A 17,258-nucleotide genomic window follows, 5' to 3' on the forward strand; every position below is an offset into this window, starting at 1 on the left:
AAACAAAAAAACAAAACTCAGGCTTTCTTTAAAGAAACCCTGAGAGAAATCTTTCTTAGCAGCAGTAAATCTTGATATAATAATTGAGAACTGTGGCCAGAGGGCTGAAGTCCAGAGCTTTAAAATCTGGTTTAGTTACCTGATCTGGAGAGAGGGACATGGACCATAAAGCTCCATCATGTGCATCTATTGTCTCCAGCAGATTCCCTGAGGCCAAGTCATAAAGCTGCAGCTTCCCTGTCTGGGAAGACACAAAATGAGCACAGCTCCAGTGAACATACTTACAACCTCCAGGATTCATGCCTGCACAATTTAGAAAAGACTTCACAACCAAGCTGCAAAAATGTGATCCATTGCTTAGGAAATGGATTCCACATTCCATGTTCTATATTTCCTATCTGATTAAATACTATTAAATCCCCTACTGATGTGCTGAGTTAACCTTGGCAGGGCTGCCATGTGTATAAGTATGGAATAATGCCACTGGGCAGTACTGGACGCATTACTTTCATTGGTTCCACAACTTCAAAAGGAAAATATCATGACCATAGGCAAATCAGAATAAACAAAATAGCAAATGCAAACCTAAAAGCCTTTAAAGTTTAGCCAATCCTTTAAGTGGATGATCCTCTATAGTTATTGGCTTAACCAACTCTTTTCCATCTGCTTTTGGTTTCCTCCTCTGCAATACATTGACAATAAGACATGGGATCTATCTACAACACTGAAGAAGGCAATGATTTTTTAAAAAATCATAATGGCATAGAAAGCAATTACTTTAAAATTCCTATTTAGAGGTCTGTATATGCCATAGTCATGGTGTCAGCATGTTAACACACACACAGGCAAAGCCTGCTCTACGATCAGGTTCTGCACAATGTGGTACAGACAGCACAAGCTAGAATACTTGAGTATCAGGTCTGCTTTGTGCCCATTGGTAAATTCATCCCCATGAACCTAGTTTTTCATCTGTAAAAGGAAATTTATATCACCAATGTTTCAAAGATGTTGTCAGGATTAAATGAGATAATGTACATTAACTACCTAGCACAGCCAGTAAGCCAGAGATTGCATTTTAGTCACATGAGTAGTCTTAAGCAATCAAAAATACTTTCCCATCAGCAAATCAGAGATGGACATTTGTTGAAAGAATGAGTGAAAAAGGAAGGAAAGTTTTGAGATGTGAATACTGTTTCTTGGCAATGTTCCTAAAATCTGTCCAGCCTATAATTTTTTGTTGAGCAAGAAATATCCATTGTGATCCATATATTTTGTAATAAAACTCAAGTACATATGGCTTTGTTTTATGGAAATAATAATGACAAATACTTGCAAAGCACTTTTCAAAACACTCCATAGACCTTGTTCCATTTTATTCTCACTACCAGTACAACCACTACTGCTATGTCTGCTACCAGCTCTATTATCTATTAGTTATCCACTGCAGGCTAGTTTCTCTGCTAAGAGTTTTGCATACTTCATCTCTGTGAAATGGGTCAGTAACATCATTTTCCATGAGAACACAAAGGCTAACAGGGTTAAAGTCACATAGCTAGTAAGTGTCAGAGGCTGGTACCAGTCCGTCTGGTACAAAAGCTGCTGTCAAAAAGCAAGTGTCGTCATCCTATAAGATAAAGAAACACACTATGAGCAGTTATGTGACTTGCTCCAAATTACTCTTTTTTTTTTTTTTTGAGATGGAGTCTTGCTCTGTCGCCCAGGCTGGAGTGCAGTGGTGCGATCTCACCTCACTGCAAGCTCCGCCTCCCGGGTTCACGCCATTCTCCTGCCTCAGCCTCCCGAGTAGCTGGGACTACAGATGTGCGCCACCACGCCCAGCTAATTTTTTGTATTTTTAGCAGAGACAGGGTTTCACCATGTTAACCAGGATGGTCTCAATCTCCTGACCTCGTGATCTGCCCGCCTTGGCCTCCCAAAGTGCTGGGATTACAGGCATGAGCCATGACACCTGGCCCAAATTACCCATTTCTGAAGGGCAGAAACTAAATCCAAATCCATGTCTGCTTATTTCCACATGGTTGTCTCCCAATCTGACTAGCACCTAGGAATGAGGACTTGATCAGTTTGTCTTTACTGAATGCTTCTGTCTGCCAAGCATGATATTAGGTACTTAATATATTTAATTATTACCCTTAATATATTTTATCATTAATTAAAACACAATTACATATGTGCTCATAAAAAGATGCATGAAAGGATGATCACCAAAATGTTAATGGTAGTTATCTCAGGGTCATGATTTCAATTTCTTCTTCATAATTTTTAACAAAGTAAAACTTCAGTAAACAAATATGTAATAAACTAATATCCTCCTAGATTACTTAGCTCCAGTACATCTCCAATATGCTAAAAAGAACCAGATTTCTTAACTTTATGAATTTTGAATAGAAAAGATCCAGATATCCCAGAAAAAGTCTCCATTTACCTTTGTTCCTATGACCACCTGTCTATCACCAGGTACAAAGAATGAGCAAAGTGCATATTCACAGGTCATTGTGCGAATACACTGCAGTGTAGACCTATAAGAAAGAAAAAATAAAGAACTCATGTTAAGAGAATCTGCTTCTCCATTTTAGAGGTCAGTGTGTAGGTTTCAATGCACTTAGATCAACATAAAAGATAAGTCTTAAAAACCCTTGACTCACATACAATTATAGTCATGGGAGAAAATACTATCGAGCACCAAACTTTGTTTACTTTTTAAGGCCTCCAAATCCTAAGGAACAGAAATCACACAAAAGCAGGGTAGAAAAGTGTCTGCTGGGCTCCACAGGGCCCAATCTGCCACTACCAAGAAGTGAGTGAGTGTGAAGGGTTACAAGTCAAATTAGTACATCATTACAAATATTCCTACATTTTTCACAGGACCACAAACATTCATTAATTAAACAACTATATATCAAATGTCCACTTAACACACATTTACTGAATGCCCACTACATACCAGGTACTGTTCTAGGTGCTGGAGATACAACAGTGGATGAAACAGCAGAGATTCCTAATCTCGCAAAGGTTAACATTCTTTGGGAATAATAAATATGTAAATACTTGGTATATCAGATGATAGGTGCTATAAAGAAACAATGCTGGGAGAAGAGGATGAAGAGTTCAAGGAGTTGGGTAAGAATGATAGGGCTGTCATCTGATAAGACACAGAAAAAGCTTATGGATAAATGGGGAAGATGGATCCAGGCAGAAAGGACAGGGAGCATGACAGCCATAAGAAAGGCACATTCTTGTTCTGTTGAAGGAATAGCAAGAAGGCCAGTGTGGCTCTAGTGGAGGAGAAAAGGAGAGTAAGAGATAAGGTGTGTAAGGTAGGTAGAGTGTGATGGAACTATTGGAAGTGATCTAACTTCCACTATAAAAAGATTACACTGGCTACTGTGTTGAGAACAGACTATAGAGGGGCAAGCAAGAAAGCAGGGACACCAGTCAGGGGGCTATTACAATAACCCAGATGAGAGATGACAGTGGTTTGAATGGGGCAGTGGCAGTGCAGGTGGTAAGATGAGGCTGGATTCAGGATCAATTATGAAGGTAGAGCTGATAGGATTTGCTAATAGATTGGATGAATATGGGATATGAAAATCAACAATGGGCTGGATGCGGTGGCTCATGCCTATAATCCCAGTACTTTGGGAGACCGAGATGGGTGGATTACTTGAGGTCAGGAGTTCGAGGCCAACGTGATAAAACTGTCTCTACTAAAAATACAAAAAGTAGCCAGGCATGGTGGCACATGCCTGTAATCCCAGCTACTCGCTACTCGGGAGGCTGACACAGGAAAACCACTTGAACCCAGGAGGTGGAGGTTGCAGTGAGGGGAGATCACATCAGTGCACTCCAGCCTGGGCGAAAGAGCAAGACTCTGTCTCAAAATAAATAAATAAAAGAAAATCAAGAATGGCTACAAGGTTTAGACTACAGCAACTGGTAGCAAGTAATCATTTATTAAGATAGGGAAGTCTGAAGGAATAGCAGGTGGGAGGATTTTTGGAGACATGAACATCTAAGTTTGGTTTGGGACACATAAAAGTTTGAAATGCTTAATTAGACATCCAAGTGGTGGGTGACACGAAGTATTTGTATACACGAGTTTAATGTTTAGGGAGGAGGTTAAAGCTGGATATAAATGTATGTGTCATCACACACACAAAGCCACATGACAGATTACATAAAGTGAGTTTAGATACACAAAAGGCCCAAAGACTCTACCCTAAAGTTCTCTAACACTTAGACGTCATAAAGATAAGAAGGATGGAGCGAGGACTGAGAATAAATAGACAGCAAGGGAAGGGGAAATAATGAAAGTCAAAGAAAGTGTTTCAAAGGGAGAACGTTACCAATTCAAGGAGAGAGCAAAAAATGAGCTAAAGTGAGCTAAAAAAGCTTTTAGCTCACTGGATTTGGAAACATGATCATTGAGGACAATGACTGTTTTGCTGAAACGGTGGGGACAAAAGCTTGATGGGAGACAGATGAAGATAGAATGGAAAAAATGGAATCAGAGAATGGGGTAGTAACTGGAGAGCAATGCAGGGTGAGAGGGGGTTATTATTTCCTTTAAGATGAGAGATATGATCATTAGCTTAAAGGTTTTGGAGATATTTGGTTTGATGACAGAAGCAAGGTGTAAAACGGTCACCTGGGAAAGTAAAAGAAGGGTGAGAAGTTAGGGTACAATTACTGGGCAGCACTAACAGGCTGCTTTTTATTAAGTTTAAAGAGTAGGTAGTATGCTTTTGTGTTTTTCTCCAGCCAAGTACAGTTACAAGCGCTAGACATGGAATACGCTTGCCTTTTTTTTTTCTTTTTTTTCTTTTTTGGCACATTTTAAAAGGCAACTTTTTCTTCTCTAAGCTCTACAGGCTAATGGCCCAAACACACTAAAGATAATTGTATTGAGGGCCTTAAGAAGTTAAATAACTAACCCTAAAGAGTACCCAAAAAAAATTAAAAGTAAAGAAATACTACTAAATACAGCTATACAAAACATCATTTCACAAACCTGTTCCATATTTTAATGGAATCAGCTGCAGCTGAAAGAACAGCAATATTGTCTGAGCTGAATGACAAAGTCCGCACATCACTGCGATGACCCCCAATGGTGATTCTGCTTGTCCTGACAGGCTGAGGAGTAGGCAAGGATGGATTCAGTGAGTACAGTTCTACCAGGTTGTTCTGCAGCAGGAAGACAGCCTTTAACTCTCCTTGAGGTGAATGAATCAAGTCAAAAGATCTGCATAAGAAAATAATCATAAATGTTCTAGCTACCATCTTAGCTCACAAGGTTAACTTTTTCCAGGAAAAGGCTTTACAATGTCTTCTAGCTATATAAAGCCTGAAAAACTATAAATAATTTTTCAAATAAAGAGTGCTCTAAGGCTGGGTGCGGTGGCTCATGCCTGTAATCCCAGCACTTTGGGAGGCCGAGGCGGGTGGATCACTTGAGGTCAGGAGTTTGAGACCAGTCTGGCCAACATGGCAAAACCCCGTCTCCACTAAAAATACAAAAATTAGCTGAGTGTGGTGGCACAAGCCTGTAATCCCAGCTACTGGGGAGGCTGAGGCAGGAGAATTGCTTGAACCTGGGAGACTGAGGCTGCAGTGAGCCGAGATCATGCCACTGCACTCCAGCCTGGGCAACAGAGCAAGACTCCATCTCAAAAAAATTGGGAAAAAAAAAAAAAAAAAAAAAAGAGTGCTCCAAGTATTGAGTAGGCTTTTAAGTCAAAAAAATAAAATAAAACTAGGCTCAGATCCTGGTTCTGTTACATACCTTGGTTTTGTGTATGTATTTATAAGTGACTTTATACTCTTTCTGAACGTGGGATACACTTTTTTTCTTTTTTTAAATTAGCCACAGGAAAAGACAGTAAATGACGAGCTAAAAGGGTACTACAATAATCCAAATACAAGACAAAAACTGGGCCCATGGTTAGGGCAACAGAAGCAAGGTGTGACACAGATGTCTCATGACCACTGTCTCCAAACATATAATTCATAAGACAGCTTACAAATAGCATGAAAAAGCCAATAATATTTGGTAGCTTACTATTTATTTGATAACTTCAGATAATTTATTTTTACTCACTTGATTTTGGCAGAAGTTTTGATATTAGTCACCCGCTGGATTTCATCTTGCAGACTCATTTCAACATTAACTTCAGGATCTTCCTCCTCTCCTTTGCAAGAATGTAATCTAGAGGGAAGAAAAGTGTTATCATGCTCTTATTTTTCTAGAAGCAGCTTTGCACTTACTTGAGTTCAAAATCTGGCCCCTTGACCAACAAACTGTGTGATTCTGGAAAAGTCACTTAACCACACAGGATTACCATGAGAATTAAACAATGTAGTATAAGTGGAAATGCTTTGTACATACAATGTCATAAAGTATTATTTCACTTAATAGGTACCCTTAAGAAATGGATTCTGAATGCAATAGCCCATAAAATTTCTTGTAACAAGGTCCTTGTAATTCCAACTATTCCACTGAACTGTCTCTGGTTATTTTTCTAATTTCAGGACTTTTTAGAAAACTCACTAACTTGCACTTAACCATCCAACCATGTTAAATAAATCAGAATAGGTCTCAAAAGATTTGCCGAATCAGATGATTCTCTATCTCTCTGAGACTTGACAAATTTGGGTTATCGGTACCTCACAAGTTCTTCTTTAACTTTTAACGGTAATTGATAAGAGAGTAAATATTAAAGAAGCCAGTTTTTTTCAGTAACATGGGGCCTATCCAGGATAATTCATTATTAATATAAGTATTAAGAAAACATACTTTGCTTTCTTTCTAGCTTTCTTCATCTTCTTATCCATTTTCTTCTGAATTTCTTCTTTGGAAAGGATACAAAACAATTCTAGCACAGAATCAGTTCCCTAGAAAGGCAAAAGGTTAATGTGAGTCAAGGAGAGGTAATCTGTAATTTACCTAATTCTCAATTAAAAGTAAACAACAATATTTATTTTTCTTCCCTTAGTTAATCTCTCTGGGTTTGCTATCTCATCTGTAAAATGAGGATATCACTTCCTACTTGTAGCATTGCTCTGAAGGCTAAACAAGAAGTTAAATGCTTTTAAATTGCTTAGAAGAGCAAGCATTTAATAAATGGTTGCTAATAAAAATAATATTGGTTCAAAAGTAATTGCAGTTTTTGCCATTACTTTTTAAATGACAAAAACTGCAATTACTTTTCCACCAACCTAATAGTAATTATTAATATTTTTATTGTTATGCTAATAAAGCTAGAGATTATAGGTCCACACAGTACCATATAATGAATTATTAACATGAGTCAAGAAAAAGTCATCTTTACATTGAATATGAAAGAATGAGTGTTTGAAAGGAACAGCCTATTCCTTGTTATTTTCTCCTAAGTATGGTACTCACATGGCAAGCAACAATCCTGCCTGTCTTCTCGACTGCAAGGTTTACAACTCTGTCTCTTCCTTCCCGCATTATGGAACCAGCTTTTCTACATGAAAGGATTCGCTACAGAAGAAGCAAGAGCAGATGAAGGTTAGATGTAAGTTCTACTGAACTTCTGAAAAAAATATAATTCTAGTAAGTGCAAGTGACAAAAATATTCCCTAAAGTGATGATTCCCTAAAAATCTGCAATTCTGACTTTCCCACTATTCAACACAATTAAACTTAAGAAACGAAAATGAATTACATCCTCAGGGGCTTCATCCATCTCAAAGGTACCATCCTCTGCCTCAAGAGTATCTTGTATTCCAGGAGAAGATCCTTTGATTTTCTTGGGGTCTGGTTCTTTCGGGTCTTCAATCTGTTTCATAAAAATGGGAAAATAAAAGCTGAAATAGTATGTTCCAGGAGGCATTTTGTTGTTGTTGTTGTTGTTGTTGGAGACAGAGTCTTACTCTATCTCCCAGGCTGGAGTGCAATGGCATGATCATATCTCACTGCAGCCTTGATCTCGTGGGCTCAAGCCATCCTCCCACCTCAGCCTCCCAAATAGCTGAAACCACAGGCACACACCACCATGCTTGACTAATTTTTAAATTTTTTGTAGAGACAGGTTCTTGCCATGTTGCCCAGGCTGCTCTCAAACTTGTGTGTGGACTCAAGTGATCCTCCTGTCTCAGCCTCCCAAAGTACTGGGATTATAGGCATGAACCACTAAGCCTGGCCCAAGAGGTAACTCTTAATCCTGAAGACTTAGAAATCTTTCTTATGGTCAATAATAGCTTCTAATCCATGATCTCCCTTATCAAACCTCTTCAGTAGCAGGGCAGGTATCAGAACTTATTAAAAACTGACTACATAATATATAAACAAAATATTACTCATTATACTATCTCCAAAAACTTTCTATAGTGTAAGGACTACTGTTTAGCGACAACAGTGAAAAAATAATGACCCTTCTCTTCACTAACTTCAAAATTTTCTCTGTATTTAGGTGAAAGGTCAACCATATTATAGACAGAAAAATTCAAATTGGCATTAGGAATTGCAAAGGCATTCCAAGACAGGTTGATACATTTTCTTCTTAAATAAAGAAAAGATAACCCCTAGTCTACTAATGTAACTCCCATCAAAATGGCTGCTGGACGCTGTACACACCGAAATTCAGCTAAACCTAAGGTCTGCAAGCTTTTCTTCTATGTAAATTCTTTAAATGTTTAAGAAAAAGTTATACATCTTCTCAGAATATACATATTTATAAACATAAAATTCTACATGTATGTTTGAGGGGAAAGGTTCACAGATATTCTGAAGGCCATCCATGGACCCCCAAAGGTCCAAGAATATCTGATTAAGAGTGCCACAAACTAAAACATTAGTATTACCAGAAGCTGTAAGCCTAAAGCTAACCTAAGCTCAAATAAATTAGGATAATGAGCATACAAGGAAGAAAAGCTTTTTTAGGTGTTGCAGGTTATTGGTGTGATGACTTCCTTCTAATACTATGTGAAGTACTCAATAATTACATCTGATTCTAAAACCAAGGTGCTTACGAAACTTCTAAACATGACCCTGCCCATGATTTTAAAAAGTAATTACCTCTTGCAGATAAGCTATGTCCCATACCCTCAGTTCACTGTCTGAGGCTCCAGTGATGAGTCGCTTTTCTTCTGACACCAGAACCAACCCCCATACCTATAGAATATAAAAAGATTTGAGTAATACAATTTTCAAGAGATTCCAGGTAGTATAATATGATGTTCCAAAAGTCTAAGTTACCATAGTGAAATGTCTTTGGCACCTTAAAGGCAAAGAAAAGGCATATCAACAACCCTTTCAAAATACACTAAGAGAAACCTCACTTTTACAGAGAAAAAAATGGCCTGTGGCGAAACTGCTGCTTTTGTGATACTACGAGTTTGTCTCTAACCTCCTATAATCAAATTAAGATAATGGCTGTTCAGCATAAATCTTAACTGGAATCCACTCAAATGATGATTTTAAGTCTTCTATTTCTTTGCTTTTAGCAGTGTCCAGGAAATAAAAGGTGCCCCACTAATGTCCATGGCATAACTTTCAGCTTCAAGTATCCAGGAATTAAATAATGAAAATAATATTGCTGCAGATCAACAAATAATTTAATCTTCTTGTCATTAACTCTAGGTATTACCTTCCTGAATGCCTGATATGAATAAAGCACTGAGGATGCAAAGATGTATAAAAAACAGTCCCTGAACTCAACTGAATAGATCTGTGTTCAAGTAACTACTGTAAGAGCTACCATGTGCTGCTTACCTATCAGTAAGCTAGGTGCCGCACACATAATATTATTAAACTTCCCTATGTTCATAAAAGTGGACACATTATTTAGAAATGATGAAATTCAGGAATTAAAAACCATCCAAGGCCAATTTTTACTACATGTCAGAGCATCAGTATCTGCTCCAATGGCTGGCATTGATTCCATCAAACCAGCCTCACTATTCCTCAAGATGGCATATAATTATTGTGTGCAGTAAAAACAAAGAGCCATGAAAAGGGAAGCGAAGAACACCACCTTTTCCCTTTTGCCTTCCCATTATTTCCCTGGGCCCATGACCCTCCACGTACCTCAGTCCTGTGGCCAACCATTGTTTTAAAGCAGTGCTGAGTATCAAGGTCCCACCATTTCACCGTGGTATCTTTCCCACTAAAAGAAGAAACAGGAGAAAAATATATATATCCTGTTTAGGAAAACTTATTCAACTAATAGGCAGATCCAAAACTCACTTTGCTTTAAAAGGAACATATGCTTCAATAATGTCTAAAGCTCCAATTCTCTCTGATCTTTCCTTTGAAAAGCAAAGAATCCTAACTTTCCTTGTAGTTATTCCTGTGCAGAAAATAAAATGTTCTACCTATAAGCACAAGAATGACTTTAGATGCAGAGTACCAAAGAATACAGAATTTGATCCATCATGCCTTCTTCCTATCATTTCAATCATCACAGCATTGGCATTCCCTCAGACAATCTACCATGGAAACATCTTAGACCTCTCCCACTCCCTTGTCTTCCTGTCCAGTTAGTCTCTTGTCCTGAAAATGCCTCCTGTGTGAAGTTTCTAACTATTGACTCCTTCTAGTCCATTTCTGCACACTAACCTGAACTTAAGTCCTACTACCTTGATTATTTTAACAGCTTCTCATTTGGTCTCTTTGTCCATTGCTGTTCTTTCATCCCATCCAATGTGCAACTGTCGGATAACCTTAATTTTTAATATTTGCACTCACTCAATGTTCTCTGTAGAATGAAAATCAGGTTCTTTGGCAGCATTCTCAAAATTTCCCATTTATTTGTTCTTAACCCCCTAAATATAAGTCCTCCCAGTCAATGGCCTCTACTACTCCTGCTCAAACACCTCTTCCTTACCTCTTCACTACATAAATCTAATATAATCCTCCTTCATGAGCAAACTGGAAAAAAAAAAAACCTCAAAAACCTGATTTACAAACTCCATCCCATATAACCCCACCTTACCGTGTTATTTACTTTCCTTTATATTCCCTAAGCTGTAATATATATATTTTCTATTAGAACTATAGAATCATTCTCTTACAGAACCTGTGTTATCTGAACAAGACACTAATTTACCTGTATCCTATCCCACAGAAACAAATCCACCATTGGTAAAGCATTTAGTGCTCACAGCTTTTTCTGAGTTATTACTATGGTTCCTCTAATTAATGCCTGGCAAACCTTGGTATCCCAGCTTTTCCTAGGTGGCCATTCTTTAGGAATATTCATTATGATGTTAGGTTGAACAATATAAAACTGTTGGTATTTGATGATTTTTATGTACACAAATAAAAATTTCAAATGGTTCATCCTAATAGGTGTTCAGAAGGCCTATGAAGTACAGTACATCTCTCCTCAAAAGGCGAGCCGAATTTAACACCTGGTATTCATATCTTCCCTCTGCTCCATATTCTGATTCCTGGCTTTCTAGAGATCTAGAAGGTAGACAAAGCTCATTCTATAATGAGCTTCAAAAGGCTAAGAAACAAGGAAAAACTGGTATCAAGAGAAAAGAATGACAAATTAGAAAAATTATTTTAAAAATAATATAACTGGATAGCTCTAAGATACTACTTAGAAGAAATGGAAAAAAGGAAAGCAGGAGAACAGGAGAGAACACTAATGTATAAGCATGAGCACACTTCTCATGAGAGAAATGAGTAAGGAAGAAAGCAAATTCTCTCTTCCTAAAAAAGAACTGGAAATTAAACCATTATTTCTTTACCTAGTAACTAGCAGGTTCTTTTCTCGTAGAAACAAGGCTTGTGTGATGGCGTCCTTGTGCCCCTTTAGACGGTAGAGACCACTTTCATTGATCACATCCCATACAATAATATCTGTGTCCTAAAGGGATCAAATAATACAGATGAAAAATAATTTTCTTTACCACATATGGCCTAACTTGACAAACAATGAGACTTAATTATTACAAAGGCAATACACAGTCCTTGTGGAAAATTTGGAAAGCATGGGGAAAGTACAGTGGAATAAACACCAGCCTTATTCCCACTATCCAGAAATAATCCCCAGATATTGTTATTGCTCTAGTTTTTATGTATAATCCAGGTTGTTATTTTCCTATTAGAAAACTGAGATCATGCCATTCCTATCATTTTACAACCTTTTCTTTATTCATTAAATATTATTTCCATTTTTAATGCTCACATAATAAATTCTAAAGTGATAGCACAACTTATTTTAAAATTTTTCTATTTTAGACATTTAGGTAGTTTCCAACTTTCTGCTGTTATAAATATGCAGAAGTAAACATTATTATACACAAATTTTTGTATGTATCTCTGATTAGAAAAAACTAAAATGAAAAGTTCTTGAGTTATATGATATGTTTATTTTTAAAGTTTCGGATTGATACCATCAAAATGATCTCCAGGTTGGGTAAATCTATAGAACCAGTGGGATATGTATGACAAGGCCTGTTCCCCATTCACTTAACTCTATTATTAGTTTTCTTAAAAACTACTGCTAATCTCATAAGTAAAAAATGTTCAGTCTTAGTATTTAATTTACATTTATGAATAGAAATGAAAAATATTTTACATGCTTTATGGTGATTACTGGCCATTAGTATCTCTTTTGAATTACCAATTCATGTCTTTCTTTTGTCTATCATTCTTTGGGTGTCATCTCTTATTTGACTGTTTGTAAGTTATTAATAGATGAATGATACTAATCCTTTCTTTTCATATTGAAAATATTAAATATTTTAACTTTTTCAGTGTCCTCTGACTTGTTTTTAATGTACAAATGTTTCAAGTATTCCAATCTACCAACAGTTTCCTTTTAATTTATTTCTTTGCTAATACATTTAAAGTCCTTTTCTACCTTGCTATCAGATATTTACTTACATATTTTCTAGTTTACTTTAAAATGCTACTTTTTTATAGTTAAGTCTTTAATCTTTGTTTTATTTTGGTATATAGCACAAGGTAAAGCTTTAATTTAAAATTTTCCCCCAAATAGCCAATTGTCTAAGGACTGTTTTATAAATAATCCATCATTTTTCTACTTATTAAAAATGTCATCTTTAAAATATACTAATTAGGAATATAAACATGGACGTGTTTCTGAGATTTCCATTTGGTTGCAAAAATCTATTTTGCATTGATACTTGCATTGAAGTATAAATATGATACTTCTTAAATTTGGATTTATACAACATTTTAATATCTGAAACTCCCGTTTTATTATTCTTTTCTTCCCAAATGTTGGTGTTTCCAATTCCTTTGCTTTTCCATATTAGGTCAAGTTCTAAGTAACAACTAAAACCTTTACAATATCTATTTAAATATATCTATATCTATATATAAACGTATGTCTAAACATAGCTTTAGCTATATAAATCAATTAGAAAACACTACCATCTTTTCAATGCCTTGTCTTCCCACTCAAGAACACGGATTATATCTCTACAAAAGTCTCCTATCCCATTCTTCAGTAAAGTTTCACGGTATTTTTATGTCTGTTACTTAATCGGTTGTGAATGGAATCTTTTATATTTTCTAACTCATGACTTTTAAGTTATAGGAAATCCTACTGACTTTACAGAAGTCAATGGCAAATAATTATTATTTTGTCTCTTCTTTTCCAGTCTTTGTTTTCTTTTCTTATTTTACTGTTTTGGGTAGCACTTCCACAATAAGAGTTACATTCCTTTAATATCTCAAAGTCTGGGCTGATTCAAAGGCTCACCTTGGACCCAGATGCCAGTCTGCCTCCTAGCTGATCATACTTCAAGGTAGTGATAGCTGCTTTGTGACCATTGAAGGTCACATTTCCTTCCCCACTCAGGAGACTGAAGATTCGGATCGACCCATCCTCATACCCAACAGCTAAGTGTAGCCCATCTGGGGAGGGGCACAAGCAAGTAACTTCTTGTTTAAGCCCCTGAAGGATAAGAATCTGAAATCATAAAAATTAAAAACAATGTAAAAGAGTTAAGCATGAAATCAAGGGAATAGCACAGGAATACTCAGGCACAGTAAAATTAAGAGCACCAATAATTCCAAATTACTCTTATGAATAAAAATGAAACTCTACAATCCATTTCAAGTTTTTTAGTATTTGTACTAGGCAACGAAATATTTAAGAAAAGGCTTAATTATTTTCTCCATAGCCCTACATTGGTGTAATACATTTAAAAACTCCTTAGGCAATAAAATAAATTTAATCCCTTTAATGTAAGTCTTAATCCTAGAACAACACTACATGATTTTCAATAAAGGGTTGCAAATTCCTTTAACTGAGACCCATTTTATAAGAAAACAATCTGCATGGCAATCGAGTACTACAGTGGTTTTCACCACAAAGGACTCTGGGTGGTAACAAGAATCAAAGTAGTAATCTCTTGGGAATCACAAAATGAATGGACAATATCAAAATGCCTATATTTGGTTTGGCAAAAGTGGTAGGCTTAGGGAATTCAGTCACACAAAGTATCGAAATCTAGTTTAACAACACTTGGGCCTTATCCACATTAGAAAAACATTCTGCCAACATACAGTTACCATCCTTTTACATGCCTAATATTTTATAACCAGCTATAAGCATAAGTTGAACTTGAAAAATAGAATTGGTAGAGAAAAAATACATTACGAATAAATAATTACTACAAATAATGACCTGTAAATATTCCAACAAATAGACATCTAAGAAATAAGTTCCTATTTCTTTGTGGTTTTCAGAATTTAGTGGAGAAGAACACAAAGGAATTTGATGCTTGGCTAGCTAGACCTAAAGGAAAAAGATTTCTCTTCTCTTCTAAGGGCACACACACACAAAAAAAACCTCAGGATAAATAAATCAGAGCTCCCCCACTCCTACTACCTCTCCATCCTCAAGTACCAATAAATCAGTATCAAACTGGTCATTTTGGGCTCACCTTCTCTCCTTTCCTTAAGTCCCAGATGAAAACGTGTTCACAAGCTGGTACTGCCACATAGCGTCCTTTCTCACCACGAAGTGTCACAAAGACAATATTACCTTTTTGGCTGCCAATGACGCCAAAGACGGCACTAGCAACATAGCGTAGGTACTGCTTGGTGAGCCCCATGTTATGATGTCTGATACCACAGGTGAGGCAATCTGTGCACAGAAACAAAGAAAACTCAGCTCCTTGGGTGCCTTGGTTCTACTAGGTTAGTAAACACCAACTGTTTTTTGTTTTTGAGACAGAGTCTCACTCTGTTGCCCAGGGTGGAGTGCAGTGGCGGGATCTGGGCTCACAGCAGACTCTGCCTCCTAGGTTCAAGCAATTCCCCTGTCTCAGCCTCCCGAGTAGCTGGGACTACAGGCATGTGCCACCACACCCGGCTAATTTTTGTATTTTTTTTTTTTTTTAGTAGAGATGGGGTTTCACCATGTTGACCAGGCTGGTCTTGAACGCCTGACCTCAATTGATCCGCCCGCCTCGAAGTGCTGGGATTACAGGTGTGAGCCACTGCGCCCAAACAATACCAACTGTTTATCATGTCATTAAAAGCATGTAACTTGTGACTTCTTAATCTTTATTTACTCTGAATAAATCATTGACCTAAAATACCTAGACATCTTCATTTTTTATTCACTGTTGACTCAATATAATTCTTCTTCCTCAAGTTCCAGATTAGTCATATTGTCATGCCCAACTCATGCGTATCTGACATTATAGGCTCAATGCAGCTAAACTAATTTATTTCTGCCCATTCAACCAGCATCAAAGCTTTTACACAGAGATTGGTAGTCTGAGACTGAACATATTTTTCAGTGACTATTTATTGAAAACCTACCAATTAGACAGGCACCGTTCTAGACACTGGATATACACTATTAGTAAGACAAAATCCCTAACCTCATGTTCCTTAACCTTCTTGTACAGTGGTTCTCTAACTCTAGTATACATCCAAATTACCTGGAGGGCTTATGAAAACACTGCTAGAAAACACCATCTCATCTCTTCTCCCAGCACCTGTTTCTGATTTCATAACTCTGGGGTAGGGCCTAGAATTTTTCATTTCTAACAAGTTTCCAAGTGATGCTGCTGTTGCAGTTCTTGGACCACACTTTGAGAACTATTAGTCCATGAAAGTCTGTCCTTCATTTCAAAATCAGAGCAGTCACTTACCCTTGGCATAGAAAATGGGTGAGCAACTTGGCACACTATTTTTGGAAAGATGCCATTATTTCTGCACTTTTATTAAATTCACTGAAAATCCATAATCCACTGGTTATGTATAAAAGGGACAAGAGGTGAATGAAGGAGATAACAAATCAGTCCCATCTGTTCTTTACATGGAAGAGTAAAAAGTATCCCCAAAAAACACCCATGCAACTTAAAACACACAAAAATAAAGAAGTTACAGTCTTTTATAAGGAGTTGTTTCTTTTTGCTATTGTTTTTTGTTTCTTTGGTTGGTTGATTTAACTCTACAGGGTCTTTCTAATTATCAAATGCTGTTTTAGTCTACTTCAACAAAAAAAAAGTTCAATCTCAACTCTCTGATAATATTTTCTGTTAATAATCACTTACTGGCCTCATTGTTTCTCTCACAGGAACCAACACAAAGCCAATGTAAAATCAAGGAAAGATAATATTAACAGGATGATAATGCTCTTAGCCTAGGCCATTTGATTAATTCTTTCGCAATTCCTCTTATTCCTCCAGACTCTGTAGTTGTTCCTTATGTTTGCCTGTCTTTGGCCATCTACCACCTCCTTCTATAGTATCTTCCTTGGAGAATTCATATAGCATGCCTAGGTCCACAGACTCCCATATGTCTATTTCCAGCCCTGCCCACCTACATGAATACTAATTATAGAGTTTCCAATATTTACTGAACATCTCCACTTGAATACCTTATAGTTTCACATTTAACATGTCTATAACCAAGCCTACCTTACTTCCGGTATCCCTCTCTTTTTTTCAGACACTAAGACACAATTTTCCCAGTTACTCAAGCTCAAAACCATTTAATAACCTTTGAATCATTAATAAAAAATATTATTATAGCAGCCAAGATTTAGCAAGGACTTACGCTATAGTAACTGATAACATTAAATGTATATAACTTAGTAAACATATGCAACTGTTTACATACAGCAATTAAGCAATTAATGAAATGAGTTAACATATGCAAAGCACTTAGAAAAGCCTCTAGCACATTGTAAATATAAGTATAAAAAAATTATCCTCAAGCCTGTTATCCCAGCACTTTGGGAGGCCGAGACGGGCAGATCACGAGGTCAG

General features: G+C 36.8%; 1 protein-coding gene across 2 annotated transcripts in view; it reads right to left on the reverse strand.

Moving 5' to 3' along the window:
• WDR3 (WD repeat domain 3) overlaps positions 1 to 17,258 on the reverse strand; it is a 30,816-nt gene that overhangs the window by 11,751 nt on the left and 1,807 nt on the right. For both annotated transcript variants that reach the window (XM_033196423.1, XM_033196424.1), the window contains exons 2-13: positions 14,916 to 15,118; positions 13,727 to 13,936; positions 11,742 to 11,860; positions 10,072 to 10,150; positions 9,061 to 9,156; positions 7,709 to 7,822; positions 7,424 to 7,525; positions 6,815 to 6,912; positions 6,119 to 6,226; positions 5,033 to 5,263; positions 2,447 to 2,540; positions 140 to 241 (exon numbers count right to left, since the gene is read on the reverse strand). In XM_033196423.1, the coding sequence (XP_033052314.1) occupies positions 140 to 241; positions 2,447 to 2,540; positions 5,033 to 5,263; positions 6,119 to 6,226; positions 6,815 to 6,912; positions 7,424 to 7,525; positions 7,709 to 7,822; positions 9,061 to 9,156; positions 10,072 to 10,150; positions 11,742 to 11,860; positions 13,727 to 13,936; positions 14,916 to 15,086 (1,524 nt within the window). In that variant the 5' untranslated portion in view covers positions 15,087 to 15,118. The remainder of the gene's footprint in view (positions 1 to 139; positions 242 to 2,446; positions 2,541 to 5,032; positions 5,264 to 6,118; positions 6,227 to 6,814; positions 6,913 to 7,423; positions 7,526 to 7,708; positions 7,823 to 9,060; positions 9,157 to 10,071; positions 10,151 to 11,741; positions 11,861 to 13,726; positions 13,937 to 14,915; positions 15,119 to 17,258) is intronic.

The sequence above is a fragment of the Trachypithecus francoisi genome, unplaced genomic scaffold (assembly GCF_009764315.1).
Source record: "Trachypithecus francoisi isolate TF-2019V2 unplaced genomic scaffold, Tfra_2.0 Lachesis_group5, whole genome shotgun sequence".
NCBI lineage: Eukaryota > Metazoa > Chordata > Mammalia > Primates > Cercopithecidae > Trachypithecus > Trachypithecus francoisi.